Genomic DNA, 24,160 nt, shown 5'->3' with positions numbered 1-24,160 from the left:
AAAGAAGAGCATTAGTTTCTATATTGAATATTGGTCCATCAAACCATTATCCCGATGCTTCAGAGTAAGGCGAAATCTCCCACAAGGCTCTTATGTCACTATACACTGAGAGCACCTTGAATCAAAGTACTGAGACTTTATGGTGCAGTACATAACTTTGAGCTGTATTGATCATGTCTGAACTTGAGGAGAGCCAGCATACAGAATTCACTAAACTCCCAAAGTTCTGTCGCAGCAAGCAGCAGGCTCATGTAAAATCTGGGATGAATTCTCTAAGGATGGTGTCTTTTGTAATGGTAATCCAAAGTCCAGGTCAGAAATCTGGAGGAGATTGCCCTGGAACATTGATTCCAGCTTGAAACCTGTAGTGATAGTTTATAGACAAGATTAATACACAAGATTAATAGAACCTTTAATTGAGCATAATATGGTTGTCATATCGAGCTGACCAGAAAACTGGGACATTTCAAAATATTTCAGTTGGGAACTTTTGATTTAGAAATTCACCTTTCAAATTTTTCCCATTGGGAAACTGCAGTTTTCCTGGGGGAAAGTGTCCCACCACCCACCATCGCTAACCCAGATTTTTTGCTGTTTCCCAACTGAGGAAAAAATAGTATAAAAAAGTGGGGAGGGGAAAAAAACTTTACCCTTAAAAATGAAATATCACTTTCTCTCAGAAAGTAATACTTCCAATATTTTGTTACTGTTCTCCAATAATAGAAATTGGAAAATAGTAACAAAGTATTAGAAAATGGGCTTTCACCCACTTTCTCACTCTTTTTGACCATTTTTCACCTGGCAAGAGTTCGAAGATAGAAGGTAGAGAGAAACAAACCTTGATTATCTTGATTGATCAGTCCTTCAGCCCTCGTATAGACTGCGCTGACCACAACATGTCTTCCATTCTTCTCGTATCCTGGCCTTCTTTCTCCATGTGCGGCCATGTCTTTTCATGATAAAATCTTCCCATCTCTTTAGAGGTTGGCCGAGTGATCGTTTCAGTGGGTACCAGTCGGCGACAGCTGCAGTCCATCGATTGTCAGTGAGCCTCGCTGTATGCCCGGCCCATCACATTTTACTACATCCTGCACTCCACTCTGCTGTCTGATCACTTCATTGGGGACTAGGTCACAGATTGAAATTCCCAGGATTCTTCTTTCCATCACCCTCTCCATGACAGACAGTTGCTGCTCCTCTGTCTTCGTCAGTGCCCATGTTTCGCTGCTGTACAACATTGCTGGCCGTACTGTTAAGTTGAAGAGGCTGGCGCGTGTTGCCTTGTTGATTTTTCCTTGAAGGACATCCTTGATAGAATTGAATGCACACCAACCTGCTTTCTTTCTTTGTGAGACTTCACCTTCCTGATCGTGGCGCATGTTAATTTCTTGGTCCAAATAGACATATTGCTCAATTTCTTCTATTTGTTCTCCCTTGATTGTTATTTGGGCTTTTGGCAAAGTATCAGACCGCATATATTTCATTTTGGAGCGGTTAATTTTCAGTCCAACTTGGCTGCTTTTTGTGTTGAGTTCTCGCAGCATTTTCTGTAGGTTGATAGTATTTTTGGCAATCAACACAATATCGTCCGTGAATCTGAGATGGCTTCACTGCTCTCTGTTGATGTTGATTCCACCCTTCCAATTCATCTGCCTCATTACCATTTCGAGGCAGGCTGTGAAAAGTTTCGGTGAAACCGTGTCATCCGACGAAGTGGGCATTCACCCACGAAAGCTTATGCTCCAATACATCTGTTAGTCTTAAAGGTGCCACAGGACTCTCTGTTGCTTTTTACAGATCCAGACTAACATGGCTACCCCTCTGATACGTGTCTCATTGTTTCACCCCTTTCTTAATTGGGATGCAAAGGGGAGTATCAAATAAAGTTATATCTGTGGTGCAGTCAGAATTTGTTTCCTTTAATACTTTGATATATTTTGTGTTGATGGCCTGCTGTGCAGCGCTTTCAATACTGCATTGATCTCTACGCTGTCGAACGCTTTTTCATAGTCGACGAAGGCAATACATACAGGGAATTTGTATTCCCTTGAGCATTCCAATAGCTAGTTTATAGGGAAAATATGGTCCATTGTGCTGAAATTCCTCGGAAAGCCTGCCTGCTCTCTCGGCTGCTGCTCGTCCAGACTCTGAGAGAATGAGTTTGTTATTATTTTGGTGAACAGCTTGTAGACATGTGAGAGCAGGCATATTGGACAATAGTTCTTTAGATCTTCATGATCGCCCTTCTTGTACAGCAGAATGGTGTTTGACTCCTTCCAGCTAGATGGTATCTTCTGCATTTCCAAGTAACACCTAAACCTCTGAGCAAGAGGAAGAACAGGAGTACTTGTGGCACCTTAGAGACTAACAAATTTATTAGAGCATAAGCTTTCGTGGACTACAGCCCACTTCTTCGGATGCATATAGAATGGAACATATATTGAGGACTACCTTTAGTCCTTTTGGTATGATGTCCATCTGCTTGCATTTGGAAAGGAAGATGATGTCTGTCTGTATCTGTACGAGTTTTTTCATGAGGTTGATGGATTTCCACTCCATACGGCTAAATGCAGTGCCTTGCATAATGACAGGTTTCAGAGTAGCAGCCGTGTTAGTCTATATCCTCAATATATGTTCCAATCACACACATACACTCTCTCTCCCTGGCAAATCAGGGACTTAAATCTAATGCTATAAGTACTGGTTTACTGATAATAACTTCGGTCAAACATTTATATGATGAGTTATAAATCACAACTGAGATTCATAAAGCTTTTTTATTATTATAAGCAAAACTCTAAATAATATTTAGTTACAAAGAGCTCCCTCTAGTGATAGAATTTGTTTATGAACAAAATCTGTTATGATTAATCATAATAATTGTATTTTTATTAGAGTGGTGCTTAGATCAGAGCCCCATTGTGTTAGGTGCTGAACACACACATAGTAAGAGACAGTCACAGCCTCAAAGAGCTTACACTCTAAACAGACAAGATAGACAATGTGTGGGAGGAGGGAAGTACAATTATTCCCATTTTGCAGATGAGAAACTGAGGCACATAGAGATGAAATCATGTGGGAAGTCTGTGGGAGAGGCAGGAATTGAACCCAGATCTCCTGAATCTGTCTGCTGCCTTTGCCCCAAGGCCATCCTTTTGAGAGCCTCAGATGAAAAGAGCCATATTACAAATGCAAAGTATTATTATCGGGCTCAGCCCTGAAACCCTTAATTAGTCCTTGCTCAAGTATCTCTGCCATTTCCCTCAGTGGGGATTTTTACTGAATAAGGATTGCAGGACTGGGAACAGTATCATGAAAAACATCTAAGACAAATTTTTGGTTCAGCAATGGATTGGGTTCTGTGATAAATTCCTAGTAACTGCACTTGGGAGACAAGAGAAAGGAGTTCTGACTGACCGGCCTTATTCCCCAATACTATGCAGTGATACTTCTTCCAGTTCATGAAAAAAGGGTGGTATAAAATCTAAGAATTACAGAAATCAGAAATGGAAAATACGTTGTCTGGCGACTACCCAGTTCACCTCCTTGCTATAGATATGCCCCCCCCTTTTCTGCAGGAGTGTATTTCCCAGAATAACAGACTTAGATCACTTTTCATGTTCTCAGCTCCATGCATGAGTAGCACAGAAGGTTATCCAGACTGAGATGTCTCTTGCAAAATAGTGATGTGAACAATTTTAACATGAAGTTATCTTTTTCTCTCTCTCCTTTTTTCCTAGGGAGAACGAGGTCTCGATGGGTTCCCTGGGAAGCCAGGTGCGGAGGGGAAACAGGTATGGAGTGAATATTTGGGAGCAAGAGACTATTTTTCAAACTAGGCGTTAATGCACAGTGAATGGGAAGGTGGCTGCTGAAATGGGACTTACCCCAGACAACTGACGTATTGTAACTGTAGGAGCAGGCGGGCAGCTTATAAAATCATCAAGATCTTTTTGAGCACCCAGTTGTAGTGGGACTGGTCCCTACGCTAAGCAGCCTTGTTCCACCCTGACCAATCTCTCGTCAACCAAGGAGCGCTGTGCTCCTAGTGAGGGGAATAGAACCGCCATATGATTATTTTTAAAGGATGCACTTTGTGTGGTGATGCGGTTATGGAGGAAAATATTTTATTGACTTCCAGCCCGAGCCTTCAAGCATTAGAACATTCAAAGGCCAGGCGACGGTAATGTGACCCCTCAAGACCTGCCGTTATAGCCTTAGTACACACAAAGCAGTCTGTGTCCCCACATCTAGCCTCCAGGCTCTTCTTCCCCCAAGGAAACTAATCATTAATGTCACCTTGTGCTTCAGCAGCTATGTGGAGATACTTACAGATCTGAAGCATTTCCCTAGCACTTGAGTCAAAGCTGTCAGCAAATCTTTAGTGCCCTTTTAAAATGGGATTTCAGAAGAGATACTGTGCTCATTTGCACTGGCTGTAAGAGAGCTGATACCAAAGGGAATGTGTGCTCTTGCAGAATTAATGACAAGCCTCGATGGTGGCACTCAAATGTAAGTTATGTGGCTAATTTTGTACTCACCAGGCTGCAGCATGGTTCCCTTGTTCCTCCATCTCTGTTTATTAAAATTAACCCTCAGGCGGTTTCTTTTTCCATTGCCTCGCACCTTGTGTAGTCCTTTCTCCATGTGCAAAGTGGATATGAAACAGTGCCAAATTGGACGGGATGGAAGGGGTTTCCACTCACCTTGTACACAAAGGGACAGGCAATGGAGAATCTGGTCATCAAGTCTCCTTTTGGTCTTACAGTCTAGTCTCCCTGTGCCCTATGCTGAGATATACTTTCTCATGCAATAGTACTCCGCCGAGTTCTTTCACTGTCTCCTGTTGTGATAACGTTCAGTACTCTGCTTATAGCTAGATCAGCTCCAGAGGTAACGCCGGGGTTGTTATGTCAATAGGTTTTTGTTTGTGTGTTAATTCTTTTGATTTTGAGCTTTAAGTAACAATGCAAGTTATGTACAACAAATATGGAAATTCACTAAACATGGTAGGACAGAAAAACTGCTACATCTTAATAATTTACAAATCATAGTGGGGTGCCCTGGCCGCTGGAGTTACGGTTCTCAAAGAAAGGGAACCATGTTTCACAATATGGTTACATTTTCTGGTTTTGGTTGTAATAAGTGAGTTTTTCCATCACCAGCTTCCAAACATAGTTAACCAAGATGGTAGCCTTAGAGAGGGTCTTTTTCCTTCCATTCACTGGTAACAGAACATCCAGTTGCTGCTAATTGGATAGGCACTAATTACTTTAAATATTTGTACTAAAATAGCATTTGTGGGTCTATCACAGAATACACTCACTGGTAGGGTGCCTCCTCCTGGCTGCTCTGGGGATATACTCCATCCATGCCTGACACCCGTTTCCTGCATGTCACTCTTGTTGTGGCCCCTCTCACGCTCTGGGACTCAGCACGCTCCCTCTGTGCGACTTGGCTCTGCGACCAGGTCGCTGTATGTGTTTCCACTTCCAGGGTAGCAAATTCTCTCCGGACCAACTGGCCAGCTGCCTTTCCAGGCTGTCCTCTAAGCTAAGGCTATGCCACATTCACAGGGGCAGGAAGGGGAACCTGGGCCCGCCCACTACTCCGGGTCCCAGCACAGGCACCGTCTGTCCAGCAGCCACGGTCTGTTTAGGCCCAGACCTCATTGTGATTTCCCTGTGCTCCCTCCTACTTCCCTTCTCAGTGTTCTGGCCCGCCCATGGGGTCCAGCTCAAGCTCCCAACTCCCAGGGAATGTCTGCAGCCTACTTCCCCTGCAGCCTCTTCTGGTCTTAGCTTCCTAGTTTTATACCAGCCCAGCCTACACCAGCTCAGCTGAGTTTCATCTTCCTTTATGCAGCCTGCTAGGTTAATTAGCCCCTTCCAAGCTACCTTAACCCCTTCAGGTGCGATGTAGAGTGAACACCCCTTCACAGAGTCCCACTGAGATTGGGATTCCCTTATGCTAGGCCCTGTACATATAGCGAGAGGCAGTGCCTGCCCCCCAAAGAGCTTATGGTTTATATAGACAAGACACATAAAGGATGGGAGAGGAAACAGAGCCCCACAGAGGTGAAGGGACAGGACTAGATGACCACTCGAGCTCCCTTCCAGTCCTATGATTCTATGACATGCCCAAGGTCAGCAGGTCAGTGACAGTGCTGGGTCTTGAAAATTGTGGGTGCAAATCACTGCAGTGCAGGCAAGCCAACCTCCCAGTGTCCAGGAGCATTTTGCCTCTTCAAGGTAGCATGCCTCCTGGTGCTCTATGCTGCCTGCCACCGTGACCGTATGCCGTGGGAGGCTGGTGCAGTCAAGCCTGTTTGATCGAATGAGCTTTGGATGTATTTATATTAATGAGTGCACAGGGCCCAAAGTTCTGGAGCGGTGCGATGCATAAATTGAAAATGTATCTGATCTGAACATGCATTAATTGGATCTGTCTCAATGCACTGTTCAGTGTTGTAGACATGATGCAGCCAGAATTTAGAACACTGGAAAGCAGAGAAGATAGACTAGGGAGCTTCCCCCACTGTGTGGGCATCTGTGCTCTTGACATATTGTCTGCAGGTGAATGACTTGCCTGCACCCCCTACACCTAAACTCTCCAGGTTACTTAGCAATTTGGTTCTGTCAGCCTGTGTTTGTACTTCCCTTCCAGTTATGGTGTCATCAGCCGACTTAACCGTGGTTGAATTTACTCTTTCCACTCTGTGGAATAGGATGGTTCCCAGGCCATCGCTCTGTTTTGCTCCCCCATCACCTCAACCAGTTTTTAACCTGGGCTATGGTGTTTTTTATTTTTATTTCGTTACTATTTAGCCAGTATCGTTAGAAGAGGGGACGTGACACCTCACTGGGATCCTAATGTCCTGTGTCCGCTGCACCCATTCAGTTATTTACAGAACTAGTTAACATTTCCAGCTACACTGGTTGGATTGAGAAATTGCGAGGGCATAGTAGGGCAGAAGCTGATCATTAGCGTCTCCTAGGGAGAGATTTCTCTCTGTGGTACCGTTGCAGAATTGGTGCATTCTGGGGCTTCTCCACCTGCTTTGGCTCTGGGCCGCCAGCAGAGAGGCAAATCCTTATCCCCGTGCATAGGCTGGGCATGTGGACTGGTCAGGACTGGAATCAGGAAACCCTCCCCCTTTCCCCAAGACCAGCCTAGCTGCTGAAGCAGCTGCTGCTGCCTCATCATGGCTGCAGCAGCCCCCGCAGTCTGCAGGGCAGACGGAAATGGCTTACAGATCCACTGCTCCAGCCTCCCCCTCGTTCCCCTCCCCACAGAGCAGAACAGAAGGAGGCCTTCCCCTTGTACCTGTTCCTGCCAGCCTCCTCCTTCATAGTCCAGTGCAGTCGGGGCTCGCTAATTCCATTAGTTAAACACACTCCTGGTCCCTTATCATTGCTCCTGTGCTGCAGGCTGGATTCCCATGGGCGTGGGTATTTTGTCCCAGTAACTGGATCCCAGACAAGGCAGATTGATGACCTGCTCCATTCCCCTGTCAGAGGACATTTAACCAAAGCCTTTGTCTGCACAAAATCGCCTCCTTTGGTTTTATTCATATTAACAGGGGTTGTTTTTTTTTTTAAGTTTCACCGTATTGCGGAGTCACTAAGACCTCGAGGGGATGTCTACACGGCCCCAAGTCTCAGAGCCTGGGTCAGTTGACTCAGGCTCACAGGGCTCGGGCTGTGAGACTAAAAATGGCAGTGTAGACGTTCAAGCTCAGGCTGGAGCCCAGGCTCTGAGACCCCCCCACACACACGTACGTCTCCGAGCGGAGACTGCAGCCCAAGCCTGAATGTGCACGCTGCAATTGTGAGCCCCGCCGCCTGAGCCCCACAAATCGACCCGGGCCAGCCGCGGCCGTGCCTGTGGGTCTTTGATTGCAGTCTAGCTGTATCCCGAGTCACTAGACAGTTACAGGCCATGCCCTGGCAAGATTATTCCAGTGCTAAGGGCTCGGCTAAAGGCTCTGGGTCTCCCCTGCACTGCAAATCATACTGTGTTGTTAATCTATTTTCAGGGCATTAAGGGCAGCACAGGCCCACCAGGTGCCAGCGGACCCAGAGGAGAAAAGGTGAGCTGGGGAAGGTGCCCAAGGAGCACTTTGAAAGGCAAACTCATTTCATTTTGAATAAACTCTCCTAGAAATGACAGTGCTGCTGGTTATCCCCATGAGTCTCAGGTGCAGCTAGCAAGTTGCTGAATCATTCTGAGAACTGATAGATGAAGCCCTGGGGCCTGATTTTGCTCTCTCACTAGGGTAGATCCTGAGTAACTCCACTGAAGTAAACAGAGTTAACTCTTCTTCAAAATTTGGTGCAAATGCCTGCTCTCCTGGAAGCCAATAGGCCTCAGTGGGAGCAAGAGCTGATCCAACAGAATCAAGCCCATGAATGTGTTTCTAGGATTTCCTGGAAATTGGGAGATCAACCAGCTCTTTGGTTAGATAAGTTGCTGGTGGAGGTTTTGAGTGGTGGAGGGATGTGTATATTTGGGGCAGCATGAATTACGAGGCATTGTCTGCGATCAATATAGTAAAAGCTGTAAAAAGAAGAACAGGAGTACTTGTGGCACCTTAGAGACTAACAAATTTATTAGAGCATAAGCTTTCGTGGACTACAGCCCACTTCTTCGGATGCATATAGAATGGAACATATATTGAGGAGATATATATACACACATACATACTGTATATATATCTATATATATATATGTAAAAGCTGTGTTATCCAGCACTTTACCAGCTGAAAAGCTCTAGAAACTGGCATTTTGGGGTGTTCGATCTGGGCAGCGCTCGCCTCGGGCGGCTCCCCGCAAGTGGCAACATGTCCCTGCTGCTCCTAGGCAGAGGAACGGCCAGGGAGCTCCGTGCCCTGCCCCGCCCCGAGCGCTGGCTCCGCAGCACCTGCAGTGGAGGCAACGTGCAGAGCCGCCTGGCCACACCTCTGCCTAGGAGCAGCAGGGACATGTCGTCACTTGCGGGGAGCCGCCCGAGGCGAGCGTCGCCCACATCCACCACCCCGAAACCCCTCCTGTGTCCCAACCCCCTGCTCCGAGTCCCCTCCCGCCCTGAGACCCCTCCTGCACCCAAACTCCCTCCCTCCATTGGTAAGTATAACTCTTGATTAATGCTATCAAAATTTTGAATTTGTCCCCAAAAGAAACGTTATCTATTAAAGAAATGTTAGAGCAGATCTCCCAAAGCCTCATAGGGAACGATTGTTCATATAGCTTATGTACAATATGCAGTTTTCCTTGGGCATGCCCTCCTTCGTTCTGATTATGGCCTGCATAGTTTTGCTTCCTGAAACAATGCCAAACACTTGTTTGATGGGATAATCTTGCGGTTGACAACTCCGTCAACAACAAATCATCCCAGCAGTTTAACAAGCGCTGCCGAAAATCATGCTGTTGTTAGCTCATCTGTAGATCAATTCTGTCCTGCCTTCCTGAGATTCCTCCCTGTGTTAATTGGAATAATTAACACCTTTTCTCTTGACATCCACGGGATGCAGCAGGCATCTGATCCAAAAATCTATAGGAACTGGCTCAAAAAGAGGAATGCATCACTACCTTTGCTCCTTCTCTGTTGCTCTGCTAGAGGAAAATTCAGACTGTCGGTGAAGATGTCCTGCTAAGCACAGTGGCCTTCCATTCCTGTTTTTTCCCCCCCTGGAAGGACAATCCCTCATTCCTTGTGCTAGTGTTTCGTATGACTTTACATTGTGGTACCAATTTCTTAAGAGTGAAAATAATTGCTCATGAGAGATTTTGAACTCACAGTCTTAGAGAGTGCAGGCTTTCAGCCACAGAGGCACAGATAACACCAATACAAGCTTCCTCACGCTGCCCTACCAATGGGTCAGATTCTGAGCCGCCTCCTACCTTCTGGAGTCCCTTACAGCTTGTGCAGGGCGGGTATAAAATGACACCAGTTTGCACATTTTGCACAGATGTAAATGACTTCACAAGGGAGTGGAGAATCCAGTCCAGTGTGCCTACACCCTGAGCTGGGAGTTACATTCATGGGAGCGGTGAATACAATGCAGGGGCAAGTATACGTCCCAGAGAACAAGGCGAGGCAGTGCATGTATTTCTGTTTCTGTATTGTGGGTCAGATGCTTCCCTTACTTACACTTGTATAAATCAGGCCATTGAATCAGTGCTGTTACCAATGTGAAATGGGTATGACTCAAGCCCCTTCTAGCTCTTTCAACACTGGATTTAAACCACTTGGAAAAGAAACTAGAAAGCCTACAATGGAGCAGAGTTTAGCTGAGAAAACAATGGGAAAATCGAGCTCAGTAAAACGGAAGAGCCATCCAGGCAGTTAGAACGTGTTAGTAGGTCGCTTTCTGACTCAATCTGTATACTGGAAGACACTTGAAAAAAATGACAAGCAAATGTGAGCTTCCCCTCCGCCCCGTCTTGATAATTATTCCCTGCTCCCAGATGTTTTTAGTGGAAAGTTTTACCTTGTCATTTTAGAACTAGTTATTAGACTTTCCAGGGCAGCCTTGTGACTCCCTGCTTTCAGTCTGTCATGTTTTTGTTGTTTCCTACCTAGTCCTGTGGCATTCAAGATAAAAAGGGGCTTTTTTTTTTTTTACCCACAAAGCAGCTAAATGATACTCTGATGAGTATCCAAGAATGCAAATACCAAAATCAAACCACTCTGTTTCCCATTATGTTTCCACTATAATTCCAAAGATACAGGATGGGTTTTCCAAAAGCACCTCAGGGTGTTGCATGCTCTTCTCCTGTTGATTTTTAATTGGAGGTGGGCATCTATCTCCCTTGGCATTTTGGAAAATCCCAGCTATGCTGTAGAGTCTGCATAAAGACATATACAAAATGAATGGAGTACCTCTGAAGCAGGAAGTGTGTAAAAGACATCATAGGTCTACCAGGGAGTGAAGGGAGCAATTAATGAACATAAGGACACTGCAGAGAAGCTAAATGGTATTTTTGCATCAGCTTGGTCCTGAATGGGTGTTGGGGTGACATCTCCCCAAGGCCTGCTCTTATAAAGTCATAAATATGAGGCACTATCGGAGACAGAGGTTTTGGCGCAAACTGATTAGAAGGCAGCTAGTCACCAGGACGGGGTGGGATCATCGAAGAGTCCTGAAAAAACGTACCATGTGAGTCTGTTCTGTAAAGTGACTGTGTGAAAATGCCATTGTTGGCTTCCATGTTTGACTCAGCAAAGATCTGTGTCAAGTGTGCTTCTTTAACAAGAAAAATGTGTGTGTGTGTGTGTATGTATGTATGTATATATATATATATTTTTTTTCTAAATTCCAGCCCTTCTGATTCTGCCTCGGATGTGAGAGTCAAGCTGGGTTCTTTCCATCTGGCATATGAACACCAGTAATAAGGGTTCTGCAGGCCAAGTTAGGGCTTCTGGACCCAGTTCACCACTGCATTACTCCAGGTTTATGCCAATATAACTGCATTGAAAGAAATAGTGTTACACTGGGGTAAAAGTGGAGTGGTAAATTCACAGTGGTGAATCAGGGCCTTCATGACACTTATACAAAATGGGGAAGCTTTGAATATACAGTCCAAATCAATGCAATCTCAAATCTGTCTGGGAAGGTTCGTGGGCACAGGCTGAGCGTGAAGCAGACAGACCATAAGGGCAAGAGGCTGCTGTTGAAAAGAAGTTTGGGGACTTATTTCTATTTCATTGCTTGTCTGTGTTTTCCCTTTCCACGCAGGGTGAAGCTGGGCTTCCCGGATTACCAGGCTCTGCAGTAAGAAGCGGCTTTAGCATTAACATGAGCGATGAACTATAATGCATGAGAAACAAAAGTGAGGAAGGCATGGGTGGGCTGTGAGGATTTTGTAAACTTAGGGATGGATTTTGTGTGGGATTTTCAAATGATCAGGAAGCTTAAGCCAGTGAAGATTCCTGAGAGCAGGAGTTTGTGGCTTCTAGGATCCCAGTAAGGAGATTAACTGCATTATGAAGAGGCAGGATTTGAGGAGACCATAAAGGAGAGAAGTGAAATACCCAGGAGTCATGGAGGCCTGGCAGTAATAAACAATTTTCAGAGGAGTGGCCAAGATAGCATCTAATGGAGTTGGTCTTTTAGGGAAGAAGATGGGCCTGGGAGATTAGAAGGCAGACGACAGTTCAGGGTCAAGTGGAACAGCTCAGTCTCTGACATCGGGGGCCCAGTGTGAGATTTGAGAGAGGAGCTGGAGAAGGCAGACTTGGGATGGGCGCTGCTCTTCTTACCATCTAGCAGGGGATCCGCTGTGTGAAAGAAGTCACGGTGGAGGTAGGAGCTGAAGACTGCAAGGAAAGGGTAGCTGCAGTGAAGAGGATAGAGGTTTTGATTTTCCTCTCACACCAAATTTACACCCGTGAAACTCCAGTGACTTCAATGGAGTCGTTTTTCATTTGCTCTGGTGTCACTGATGGGGGAATCTGGGTTTAATATTGGCCACATAGAGGTGTCATCTACAGTTGAATTCAGCAAAGAGATTGCCACAGGGGACATCACAGAGAAGAGAAAGGGTCAAGGACTGAGCTCTGCCAGGACCCCATAGCCAAGAGGTCTAGTGATTGGAGACTATCCATTGCCAATCGCACAAAAGAGGAGCAATTAAATAAGTAGAATCAGAGCATAGGGGAGTGAGATGCACAGGACTCCTGATGGCATGGGCTAGGATTAGAAAGAAGTCATGGTCAGCAACAGCAATATGGCCCTGTGACGAGGAAGGACTGGGAGCTAGAGACAGACAAGAGAAGACCAACGAGCCTAATGCATAGAGGTAATAGGCAACTGCATTATTGTGAAAGGAGTGGAAGCCAGACTGAAAGCTTTGAAGAAGACTATTTGGGTAAGAGGTTGGGAACTAACCCAAGACTTCGATGAGACATATTAGAGAAATGGCAGTAGCTGTGGAGGCAGAGTGAGAGGTGTGTGAGGAAGGAATTTTTGAGCATTAATATGTGGGGCTGTAGACCTAAGGGAATTAGCAGTGGAGAGTGAATGGTTTCTTGTCCTGAAGCAGAAAAGTATGCAAGGCAGGAGGAAAACAGGGTGAAAGGACAAAGAACTGTCATTGACAATTTCACAGGGATGTATTTATTTATTTAGAATTATGCACACATCCTCTCAAAAGGAGCCTAGGCCAATGATGCCATGTAAAGTCACTTGCAGCGTACATGCACGTGGACACCCAAAGGTCTCTAGGTTCTTTGTGCAACATTCCATCCAATAGCATCATGTTGTTACCGCAGAAGCCTAACCTCGCTGTTGGAGACTGCAGATAAAGCCAGACATAGTTGGCCAAATTCAGAGATGAAGGGTAACGGAGGAGCTGGAGGAAGGTGTCTGAAGATGTGAGGACCACTTGAACTTACACCTTCTTCCAGTCTTCAGCATGTAGGTTACACCAACTTAAACTTCCTTGAACGTGGATGGGATGGGTGTAAATGGCTCTATCGGAGTTTGACAGAGTGAAAGGGAACCTGCTTTAGCGTAAGGGAATCTAAGGCCCCATCATGCAAACATGCACATGGTTAATTTGAATCGTGGTGGTAAGTCTCCCAGTGACTTCAGTGGGACAACTTGTGTGCTTCAAATTAAGCACATGATTATGTGTGTTCAGGATCGGGGCCTAAGTTAGTATAAAGGGATCTAACTTACACGCCATCCTTGAATTTGGCCCATTGTTTATATAGTACCACTGGTGTTTATGGTGCTTTACAGGTAGAAAATAAGACAAGATCCAAGGAGTTTACAATCTCATTTATGAAGATAACACGAGTATTATTGATCTTGTTATTGCATAGCAACTCAAAGATGCTAACCACGGCATAGAGAACCAAGAGGTCAAGGTCATTGCCAGGACAAGCTATCTACATAGACAGCACAGCATAGTTCAAGGATGTGTGAGGAAGGGAGGCTGTGCTGAAACAGAGTTAAAGTAAGCAGTGAAGGTTAGCAGGCATCATGGGGGAGGGGACAGCTAGTACGGTTAGAAGTACAAAATAGAGAACTACTGTGTGCCTGAAGCTTTCTAGATGTGTCTTCCTCCTGTGCGCTCCGTTTTACATCTCTGGCATCTTAATTTCAGGTACAAAGGGAAGGTCTGAAAGGAGAGCAAGTAAGAACCGTTCAATAGCTCTATTGTACTAAATGTAAGAATAAGAGTCTTTTTTTTTTTAACACTTGAAGGGACACTTGAAGGTAACTCAGCTGCCCAGATCAGTTTTTGTTTTCAAAGCATGTTGCAAAGTCTAATACGACTAGAAATATTTTCATGATATGGAAAAGAAATCTTATTTGCCAATGCCTGAGAACCAGCAAGTGAAGCTGGCCAGGCTACTCTCATGACGCCAGCTGAGTCTAACAGAGACCATAAACAGGGCAAATGGTGAAGAGTCAGTTACTCTGTAAAACTTCTGTCTGCTTTTTATACAATAAAAGGTGTGAATAGGGATTTTAAACGTGGTTTGATTTTTATCTGGATAGTGCCACTGAACATGGACACACAGACACTGACAGGAAGCCATTTGTTTGTGCCTCTTATTGCAATTTGCTTTTTAAATATGTATTTTATACTCTAAGGGCCCAATTCATGGCTGCGCTATTGCAAAGGGGCCACACAAGGCCCAGAAGAATACCCCTGGTGCAGGAGGCCCTCTATGAGAGCTGACTCTGACACAACCCCCCACTCCCTTCTAAGAGTCCTATTGCATGGAGTGTCCTGGAGAGACTGGGAATGTGGCCAGGATGGTCCTGTGGTGTAAACGTTCCCCCATTGCCTTGGGCAGCTCAGCACAGGTTAGAGAAGCCCTAACTGACACTAGGGGCTGAACCAGCCCCAGAATTGAGGGAAATACCAACTGGGCTCTGCACTGGCTCATGAATGAACTGGGGCCTAAGAGAAAAACTCTCCTGGAGGCAGAGGGTCAGTAAGGTCCTGTGCCCCAATTCACCCCCCATGCAGAGGGCCAGCACAAACTCCATGCACCACTTACAGCCCACTTATACCTTCAATATAGGACTCAAGTGGAAATTATGGTACGTACATAAGCTTTGTGCTGGCCTTTTGCATAGGTGTTAACTGGGGCACAGGGCCTTTGCATTGCATCTCCTGTTAGGAAGGAAGGGAGGTTCAAATTCTGCATATGATCCTTGTGCCCTGGGTGAATTTCACACCCCACGCATACAGAAGGCCTGCTCAAAGAGACGTGGCAAATGTATCAGCAGCTGCCCTTGGATTCATTATCTCAAAGAGGAAATCAGTTACTTGAACACTGACGTTGGGTTCTTTATTTATTTTCATAGGGGGCCCCAGGCCCACGAGGACCACAAGGCCCACCTGGAGTTCCAGGGGCACCGGTAAGTAGTTTCTTTTACTGTAATATTGGTTCATATAGGCCGAAATTCACTCTAGCACAGGGGACCCACCCAAACCCCTATGTGCTACTCAGGCCTTGTATGAAGAGCTTAAGTGGTGTACGCGTCCTTAGATCTTCTGCATTGGCAAGAGGAATTCACCCTTTGTGGAGGAACCACTCAAAGCCACGTACCACTTAATCCCTGAGGGTGGTGCATACGACTTGGGCTGGCCTTCTGCACGGGGTGAGTGCCACCCATGGGGCCCCATCTTGCAAGGTGCTGACTGCTCTCAACATCTGTTGATTTCCTGGGAAGCTGTTGGCATTCAGCACCTCTCGGGATGATTTTCAAACAGGAAACTTGTGTTAACTCCTAGACAACAATGTCATGAACCTCAGATTAAGTTTGCTACAGAAGGAAGCGAAATCGCCAGAAAAACCTCCATTACAAATGATTAATATATATATTGGGAAGGGCAGGGGGAGTATTTTCCAATAAAATCTAGACATCTGAACATTCTCTCCATTTGGCTTAACTAGCCTCTTTTCCTTAGCTATATCTTATGATCTAGTTCTAGAAGCCAGCACTTATCACACCATGATTGTTACTTCATTTTCACACAGTTTGTTTGTTCCCACTCCGTAAGCTGCAAACTGTCCTGTCTTGCAGTGACTTTTGTATCATGCTTTGGAAAGTTGTCGACATTATGAAGATGTATTGCTAAGTAAGCGAGGCAAAGCTGATTTAAAATATATACCCAAGTATGATTATGGGCTCCCCTTATTTAATCAGCACATTGACTCACCTTCTCTATGCTGTTCTATCATCCTGAGCGTTCACGAGATAACGTGCTTATCAGATAAAAGGCATCCGGATACCGATGCTTCGCAGCAATAGCGCAGAACTGAGTGAAATTGCCTACACTCATTAGTGTTTTGTCTTAGTAGTACATTCTCTGTAAACGGTTTCTCTTTGAAAGGGTCCAGCCGGTTTGGAAGGCAAGGCCGGAGTTCCTGGTTTACAAGGTCAAAGGGTGAGTTGATGTTTTTATTTCATAACTGTCTCAGATGTTCAGCAGGGTGGCCACTTTGTTTTGATAGGGCCTGGACACCTGCTCTAGTTTACACGGGCTTTGTGCTGATTTAGCTATTTCAGTGAAGGATGTAATTTCCCTATCAAAATAGTTAAATTGCTACAGCCCCTAGTGTGGTTGCAGTTATATCAGTATAAAGGTGTCACGTTAGATTGCGATTCCTACAGAGGACAGCTCGCTTACTTACCAGATCAGCGGTCGGGGTCACCAATGTGGTTAGATGTTGGCGGGGTGTGTGTTCATTCAGTGATAGCAGACCTCAATTAAACAGCCCAATAAATCCACAGACTCGGTTTGTAGCAAAGGCTCCCAGCCAGGTTTATTGTCGACGAAGCGCGGCAATAGCACCTGGGCAGGACTTTATGAGGCTACTAAAACATGCATGCTCATGACAATGGACACAGCTGAGTCAGTGGCGGGACTTTCCACTGCTCCCTAGGCTGGCCAAAGACACTCCCTCTGAGATAAATCTTTATACCCCGATACAAGCAAGTTAGTACTGCCACTGACATAGTTAGTTACTGCCCCCCCTGATGTGGCTAGTTATCACCCATCATCTTGTACATGTTGGTTCTGTCAAAATATCTCTATTACGTACTGTCATCCTGAGCTTATCTTTCAGGAGGACTCAGCGTGTTCCTGTTATCCTTGGGGAATGTTTCTGTACCATCCTTGATATCGGGATGTTCAGATACCACTTGATATCGGGATGTGGTTGCGTGAGCACTTTGTGACTAGCACTTAGGAATGTGTATTTCTGCAATATCAGCCCTGTTCTTGCCACATTCTATGAGCAGGTCCTGCCTCATACCAGGCCTCTGATACAAGGGCTTATGTCTCAGACTCTCTTCCATCTACAACCGGTATAGCTTATTTCCCAATAGCTATAGAGGTAGAAGGCTCCTCTATACCAGTAAAACTTCGCTGACACTGGGGGAGTGCCAATTAATCTGCATTGGTCTCGTTAAAAGGTACAATTTTAGTACCCTGTAGTAGACAAGGTCTGAGACACAGTGCTATTAAAGACTGTCCAGAATGTGCAAATAACACCCCAGATTTTGGAGAAAGAAGGAGGGTTGACATAATATTACAAATTTCCAAGATACTTGCCCTTTGTTGGCTCATGCACATGGCTGATCATTATTTTCAGGTTGCCAGTGACTTAAGCTGCAGTTACAAAACAAATTTGCAGGTTTTTGTTCTCATGCATCCATCCTTCTCTCACGCACCCGCTCGCTTTGTGTCTGCGTCTGCCGCCCTCACTCACGCTGAGTGCTGCTAACTCCCACCCCTAGTGCCTTTGGACTCAATGCAAGTACTCAGTGGGAGAAAGAGTGGGAGAATCAGATTCTCAGTGATCTACAACTCAGTAATAACTGTGTTCACATTGATAACTCAACACTCTGAAAATCTGAGTGGGTTTATCTAACAGCGAGGGACTGTTAGAATTGCACGGCCTTTCTGCACTAGCTTGTGGAGTGGGACAACATGCAAAGGAGAAGATCCCATGAAGGGGGCAAGGCAGAGGACATGCTGGGGGCTCCAAGGGGCATTCAGAATGGTCACTTCCCCCAAGTGGAACAGCTCTCCACTGCCCTCAAAGGTGCCATTCAGTCCAACAGGCACAGAATGGTGGAGGAACCTTGAGTTGACCTACAGATCAAAAAACGGTAACCACGTATTTGCCACCATAGGCCGGGTAGGGCATGAGAGCAAAGGCAGTGAGGGAGTGGCTGCAGAAAGGTGGATTTCTGGCACATAGCAGTGTGCCGGAAATAACCATATGCATTTGCACTCCAGATAATTTAATGTATGTCCAGAGTTCACAGTGGTTAAAATAACTCAGACTTTATTTCTCACCAGCATGTGCCTTTTGAAGGGATGCTGTTGGGTCAAAGATAGCCAATGCAGGGAGGTTTTGTAATAACAAGCTTTCCGAAAACTGAGGCCAATAGAAATGTATCCAGGAATTTAATAGTCCAGTGGAAACTTTAGGATCAAATAGATATTTCCATGTAGGGTTTGTGACTTTGTTTGGAAGTGACATAGGAGCACAAGTCACATTGAATATTCAGACCTATTGCTCTTCTAAACAAACCTGGTGTTTAGTTGTGTACATTGACTTCCATGGGAGGATCTAGGTACACGGTGTGTATTCACAGGGTGGGGTGTGTGTGTGTGTGTAACATCAGAACTTTCAAGAATGGAATCCAGGCTTGATCCCATTGATTTCAACAGAATAGTGCCCCTGGTTAGAGAGTAGAAAGAGCTACACCTATGTATGTAAATCGAATCTTCCAAGAAATGTCATCAACGCAGAAGTCATTTTGGTGGAGTAATGCTAAATTAATCAAATCTGCTTTGGATAGTTAGTCCCCTGTGTTTAAGTCTTTATTTCCTGTTGGTCTACGTTAAAATAAAATGCTCGCAAAGTGCTAGCTCATCATTTCCCAGAGGCTTCCCAAAGTGTTTAGTGAGATTCCTCTTGGTGTAGTGTTCTCTTCACGATTGCGGTGACCCAGAGCCCTGGCTTGAATTATTTATGCACTGTTTAAACGTGACATCGGAGCGGCTATGGTTGATCATATCACACGGAAACTTTGAACTCACCTCCCCTTGTTTTAGCCCAGTGATGTGAGGAGCGTCTTTTCAGACTGCTGTCTCCGTGCTGCTGCTGTACTGTTTGATTAGCCAACCTTGCACTGCAGTGGTCTCCAACCTTTTTACGCCCAAGATCACTTTTTGAATCTAAGGGCAACTCAGGATCTACCCCGCCCCTTCCTCGAGGCCACACCCCTTCCCCAAAGCCCTGCCGCGCTAACTCCATCCCCCTCTCTCTCCGTCGCTCGCTCTCCACCACCCGCACTCGCTTTCACAAGGCTGGGGCAGGGGTTGGGGTTCGGAAGGGGGTGAAGGGTGCAAGCTCTAGAAGAGAGTTTGGGTGCAGTAGGGGGCTCTGGGATGGGGCACAGTGTTGGGGTGTAGGAGGGAGTGCAGGGTGCTGGCTCTGGGAGGGAGCTTGGGTGCAGAAGGGGGATCCGGGCTTCGGCAGAGTGTTGGGGTGCAGGAGGGGGTTTGGGGTGCTGGATCTGGGAGGGGGGTCAGGTCTAGTTCAAGGGGTTGGGGTGCGGGAGGGGGCATGGGGTTCTGGCTCTGGAAGAGGGCTCAGGGCTGGGGGTTGGGGTGTGGGAGGGGGAATGGGGTTCTGGCTCTGGGAGGGGGCTCAGGGCTAGGGGTTGGGGTGCAGAAGGGCGTATGGAGTGCTGGCTCTGGAAGGGGGCTCAGGGTGGGGCTTGGCATGCAGGAGGAGGGGTCGGGGTGCAGAAGGGCGTATGGGGTGCTGGCTCTGGAAGGGGGCTCTGGGCTGGGGGTTGGGGTTCAGGAGGGGGGTTGGGGTGAAGAAGGGGGTACGGGGTGCTGGCTCTGGGAGGGGGCTCAGGGTGGGGCTTCAGGTGCAGCCCCCGCTGGGCAGCACTTACCTCCAGTGGCTCCTGGTCAGCGGCGGGCGCAGCAAGGCTAAGGCAGGCTCCCTGCCTACCCTGCCCCCACACTGCTCCCGGAATGGGCCAGTGCGCCCCTGCCACCCCTTGGGTGGGGAGGGCGGGGGGCACGTGGCTCCGTGCGCTGCCCCTCTCTGCAAGAACCACCCCCGCAGCTCTCCTGGCCAATGGGAGCTGCAGGGGCGGTGCTTGCAGGCAGGAGCAGCGCGCGCAGAGGGAGATTCCTGCCCCTGCCCACCCCAGGAGCCACGGGGCTGCAGTGGCCGCTTCCGGAAGCAGTGTGGGGGCAGGGTAGCCATAGGCAGCCACACTGTGCTGCCGCCAGAGATCGCGATCGACTGGGAGAGCCTCTAGGATCGACCAGTCGATCGCGATTGGCCGGTTGGTGACCACTGCTTGCACTGCAATCATAGTGAGTTAGTGATGCATTCATACACGAGGACAGCACTGGAGGTTCATTTTGCCTAGACATCTGTCACCGGAGTCAGCAGCAAAGCTGTTTAAAGAACTCACATGAAAGCTACCTATGATCTAAGAAAAAAGATACAGGGGAGAGAACATCTCTCTGCAGCAGGCTTTGCTGCACGCCTTCCGCTGAATAACGTCTCACAGAATCGAACGACGTAAGCTTGACTGAAGAGTCGTCCCATGGAAATGATAGCACATACGCTGGAACAGGTTAATTCCTTAATGGAAAAGGGCCCTTGCTTTAGCTCCCATTTCCTCCGGTGCTTAGAAAACAGAACCTCCCGTTATCTCTTTAGCAACTAACTGTCTTGTGCTTTGTTGATGAGACAAGATGTTCCACATTGTCCCTGATTTTAAAGCCTGCTTGGAAACACTGCTTCTCTAATCCGATTAATAGACAGCATCCGTTGAGTAAAAGACTATGATCTGTCAGGGTTTGTAGCGCAACATAAAATGCTTAGGCTAATGACCAATTCAGGAGAGCTGTCATTGAACGCATACTGTGTTTGAATGTTTCCCTAACTGCTTTGTTGTGCCTTGCTATGAAACATCTTAGGGGAGGGAGTTTGATCAGTCGCTAAGACATTTAGCTGGATAGAATTTTTTAATTGAAAAAATTGCCATCCAAGAGAGCGTGTGACTATCTGAGGTGTGCAGAACCCTGAACATGGGGGTCTGTAGTGACATCCAGCAGACGTGGAAGCTGTAGTAGACTAGCAGAGAGGCCACTGTCACACCGCCACTGTGATCCACGAGGGGTTTGAGCTACTTCTAAGCTAGCAGCCAGACCTGTAGTGGCACAAGTTCTCCTCCCTTCTGCCTATGCACACAAACAAGCTGGCTCCGTAGAAGCAGTGTGATCTGCTGAATAGGACACTGGAGTGGGAATCAGGAATCTATTCCTGGCTCTGCCACTGTGGTGTGACCTTGGGCAAGTCCCTTTACCTCTGTGTGCCTCGGCTTCACCTCCTACCTTTTGTCTGTCTTGTCTATTTAGATGGTAAGCTCTTGGGAGCAGGGATGATTAGGGGTCTGGGACACATGATTTATGAGGAGAGGCTGAGGAAACCGGGCTTATTTAGTCTGTAGAAGAGAAGAGTGAGGGGGGATTTGATAGCAGCCTTCAACTACCTGAAGCGGGGTTCCAAAGAGGATGGAACTAGGCTGTTCTCAGTGGTGGCAGATGACAGAACAAGGAACAATGGTCTCAAGTTGCAGAGGGGGACGTCTAGGTTGGATATTAGGAAAAACTATTTCACTAGGACGGTGGTGAAGCACTGGAATGAGTTACCTAGAGAGGTGGTGGAATCTCCATCCGTAGATGTTTTTAAGGCCCAGCTTGACAAAGCCCTGGCTGGGATGATTTAGTTGGTGTTGGTCCTGCTTTGAGCAGAGGGTTGGACTAGATGGCCTTCTGAGGTCCCTTCCAACCCTGATATTCTATGATTCTATGACATGGTGTCATATATTTCATAGGGACTGGGAATAAAAAGGAACTAGAAAGAGCTGCAGATCTGAGGTTGCTGCTCTTATTGATATAGCAGAACTAGTAATTTAGTATACCTCCTTCCACTGGTTATAGGTCTGATTAAAAGTTATGGACCATTAGTTACACAGACATCATTTGCCTTGTTATAGAGAAGAGAGGACCTTGATTGTAATTTCTTAACATAGGGCCTGAGGCTGCAAATCTTTACATGAGGGAGTTAGGATTACTCACATGAGGAAGGGTTTGTAGTAATGCATCCCTAGATTATGAGGTACGGGAGGCAGACATAGTGTCTTCCATTTGTCTGTAGAGCAAACATGAACTACAGATCAACGAACAAGCTCCCCGCCAGAAACGGGTATTTCAGACTTGTTCAGTTAACACCAGTGATCCACAAACAGTGAGCCTGTTTAAGGACTAATAGTTTTTCTGTCATTCACCTTCATGAATGTTGCCTCTTAAATCCTGAAGTTGGAGAACCTTGGCTTTTCAAAGCAGGGTGGTTTGCTGTGGCTTAACTTACATCATAGTAAGGACCAGCACGGAGCCAGGGGATGAGCACCAGGGCCCTTTACTGGGCATCTATTTAGGGATTTCACTAACCTTGTTGCCCAGTGGTGGGGCCTTAGCAGCCCCACAGTGGAGCTGGCGAGAGTATTAGCTAATCTGGCAGATCAGCATTTACAAGGACTTGTCTGACAACCGTCTTTAGTCACAGGTAGTGAAGGATCTTTTAATGGCGTATGGAAATTGCACAGGATCTCCTCCCGTATCTGCTGAAATACTAATCTAAAGCCTCTCATCAGTGAATGCTTTGATCTACTCTTGGGGCTAGTAAATAATAATTGAAACCTAGACCAAGCAATACTGTTGTGTTTGATTCATCAGCCAGGAATTTCCGACTATCTCTGTGTTACAGGCAGTCAAGGTCTAGGTTTCTACACTGACATCCTCATAACCAGACTGCACAGTGGGAACAGTGAAAGTTTTCCATTCTCATCTGTCCCTCATCTTTGAACTGTAGATCTCATGGCAATTGTCCTAGAATACATGCATTTATGAGAGTTTGAATTTACTTTAGTTTTTTTTAATTTGGGTTGTGGAATTTAATATGAGAGAAACCGTTTGGAAAGATAAAAGCCGCCTTCCCTTTGCCCATTGCTGGAGCTCCATCTTGAAGGTGCTGAAATATTTGGATAAGTTAGAAATAGGACAGGTCTGTCCTTGCTAAATATCCCAGACTCAGAAAGTGCAGACAGTCTGGATGCACTTCAGAAAAGCATGCAGACCTTTGGGTAATAATCAGACCTTAGCACATAAGGTTTTGAGGATTATTTATCAGTATCTGGAATCCAAGGGTCAAATTCTCTTCTCACAGAGATCAATGTAACTCCACTTACCTTGTTGAAATTGCAATAGGAAACCAAGAGGTGAATTTAATTAACCTTGAGACAGTAAATCCCATTTAGAAATGAGAGGACAGCTTCCGACATGCATGTTCAGTGTGATCTACTATATTTTAGTTCAGTTTTTCAACCTCACATTCTCAAGACTTTGTCAGGGCCAGTGGAAAAGAATGGAGCAATTAAGCATAAGTCATAAACAACAAGGAAATAGTTTTGTTTCTTTAGAATGGTACTTTTAAAACTAATGTCTGGGTCCATGAGTGGGGTTCCTAGACACTACGGAATACAATATTACTAATAAGAATACAGTGAGGTCTCCCAGTGTCTGCATTGGAGTGTCTGGCAAATATGAATTTAAAGAAAGCTTGAGGTAATATGATCACTGAATTGAAGGCACTCTAGAGAAGGAAGAGGCTAAGCTTTCATGGGATCTGGCAGTTATCACAGACAGAATGGTGCAGGCAAGCAGGCCAGACGTAGTTCTTGTAGAAAGGAAGACAAATAAGATCATTTGGGTTGATATTGCCATACTAGCAAGAAGAGAAGATGTCAAAGTATGAAGAAGTCAGCCACAAAGTGGATTGATTATGGAAAGCTAGAATAAAGACTATCCCAATGATTATTGCAGCACTTGGAGCAATCCCGAAGGGTGTTAATGAGCAGCTCAAGAATATATTAGAACAGGGGTCTCAAACTTCATTGTACTGCAACCCCCTTCTGACAACAAAAATTACTACACGACCTAAGCGGGGGGACCAATGCCTGAGCCCACCCGAGCCCCGCTGCCCTGGGTAGGGAGGGGGACAAAGACAAAGCAC

The 24,160-nt window shown here is 46.2% G+C and overlaps 1 protein-coding gene across 3 annotated transcripts in view; it reads left to right on the top strand.

Moving 5' to 3' along the window:
- COL22A1 (collagen type XXII alpha 1 chain) overlaps window positions 1-24,160 on the top strand; it is a 311,922-nt gene that overhangs the window by 170,727 nt on the left and 117,035 nt on the right. For all 3 annotated transcript variants that reach the window (XM_065586243.1, XM_024102639.3, XM_024102638.3), the window contains 6 exons: window positions 3,741-3,794; window positions 8,039-8,092; window positions 11,742-11,777; window positions 14,116-14,145; window positions 15,333-15,386; window positions 16,366-16,419. In XM_065586243.1, coding sequence (XP_065442315.1) covers window positions 3,741-3,794; window positions 8,039-8,092; window positions 11,742-11,777; window positions 14,116-14,145; window positions 15,333-15,386; window positions 16,366-16,419 — 282 coding nt within the window. The remainder of the gene's footprint in view (window positions 1-3,740; window positions 3,795-8,038; window positions 8,093-11,741; window positions 11,778-14,115; window positions 14,146-15,332; window positions 15,387-16,365; window positions 16,420-24,160) is intronic.

The sequence above is a fragment of the Chrysemys picta genome, chromosome 2 (assembly GCF_011386835.1).
Source record: "Chrysemys picta bellii isolate R12L10 chromosome 2, ASM1138683v2, whole genome shotgun sequence".
NCBI lineage: Eukaryota > Metazoa > Chordata > Testudines > Emydidae > Chrysemys > Chrysemys picta.
The sequence above is the reverse complement of the archived record's forward strand: the minus strand, read 5'-3'. Positions and strand labels throughout refer to the sequence as shown.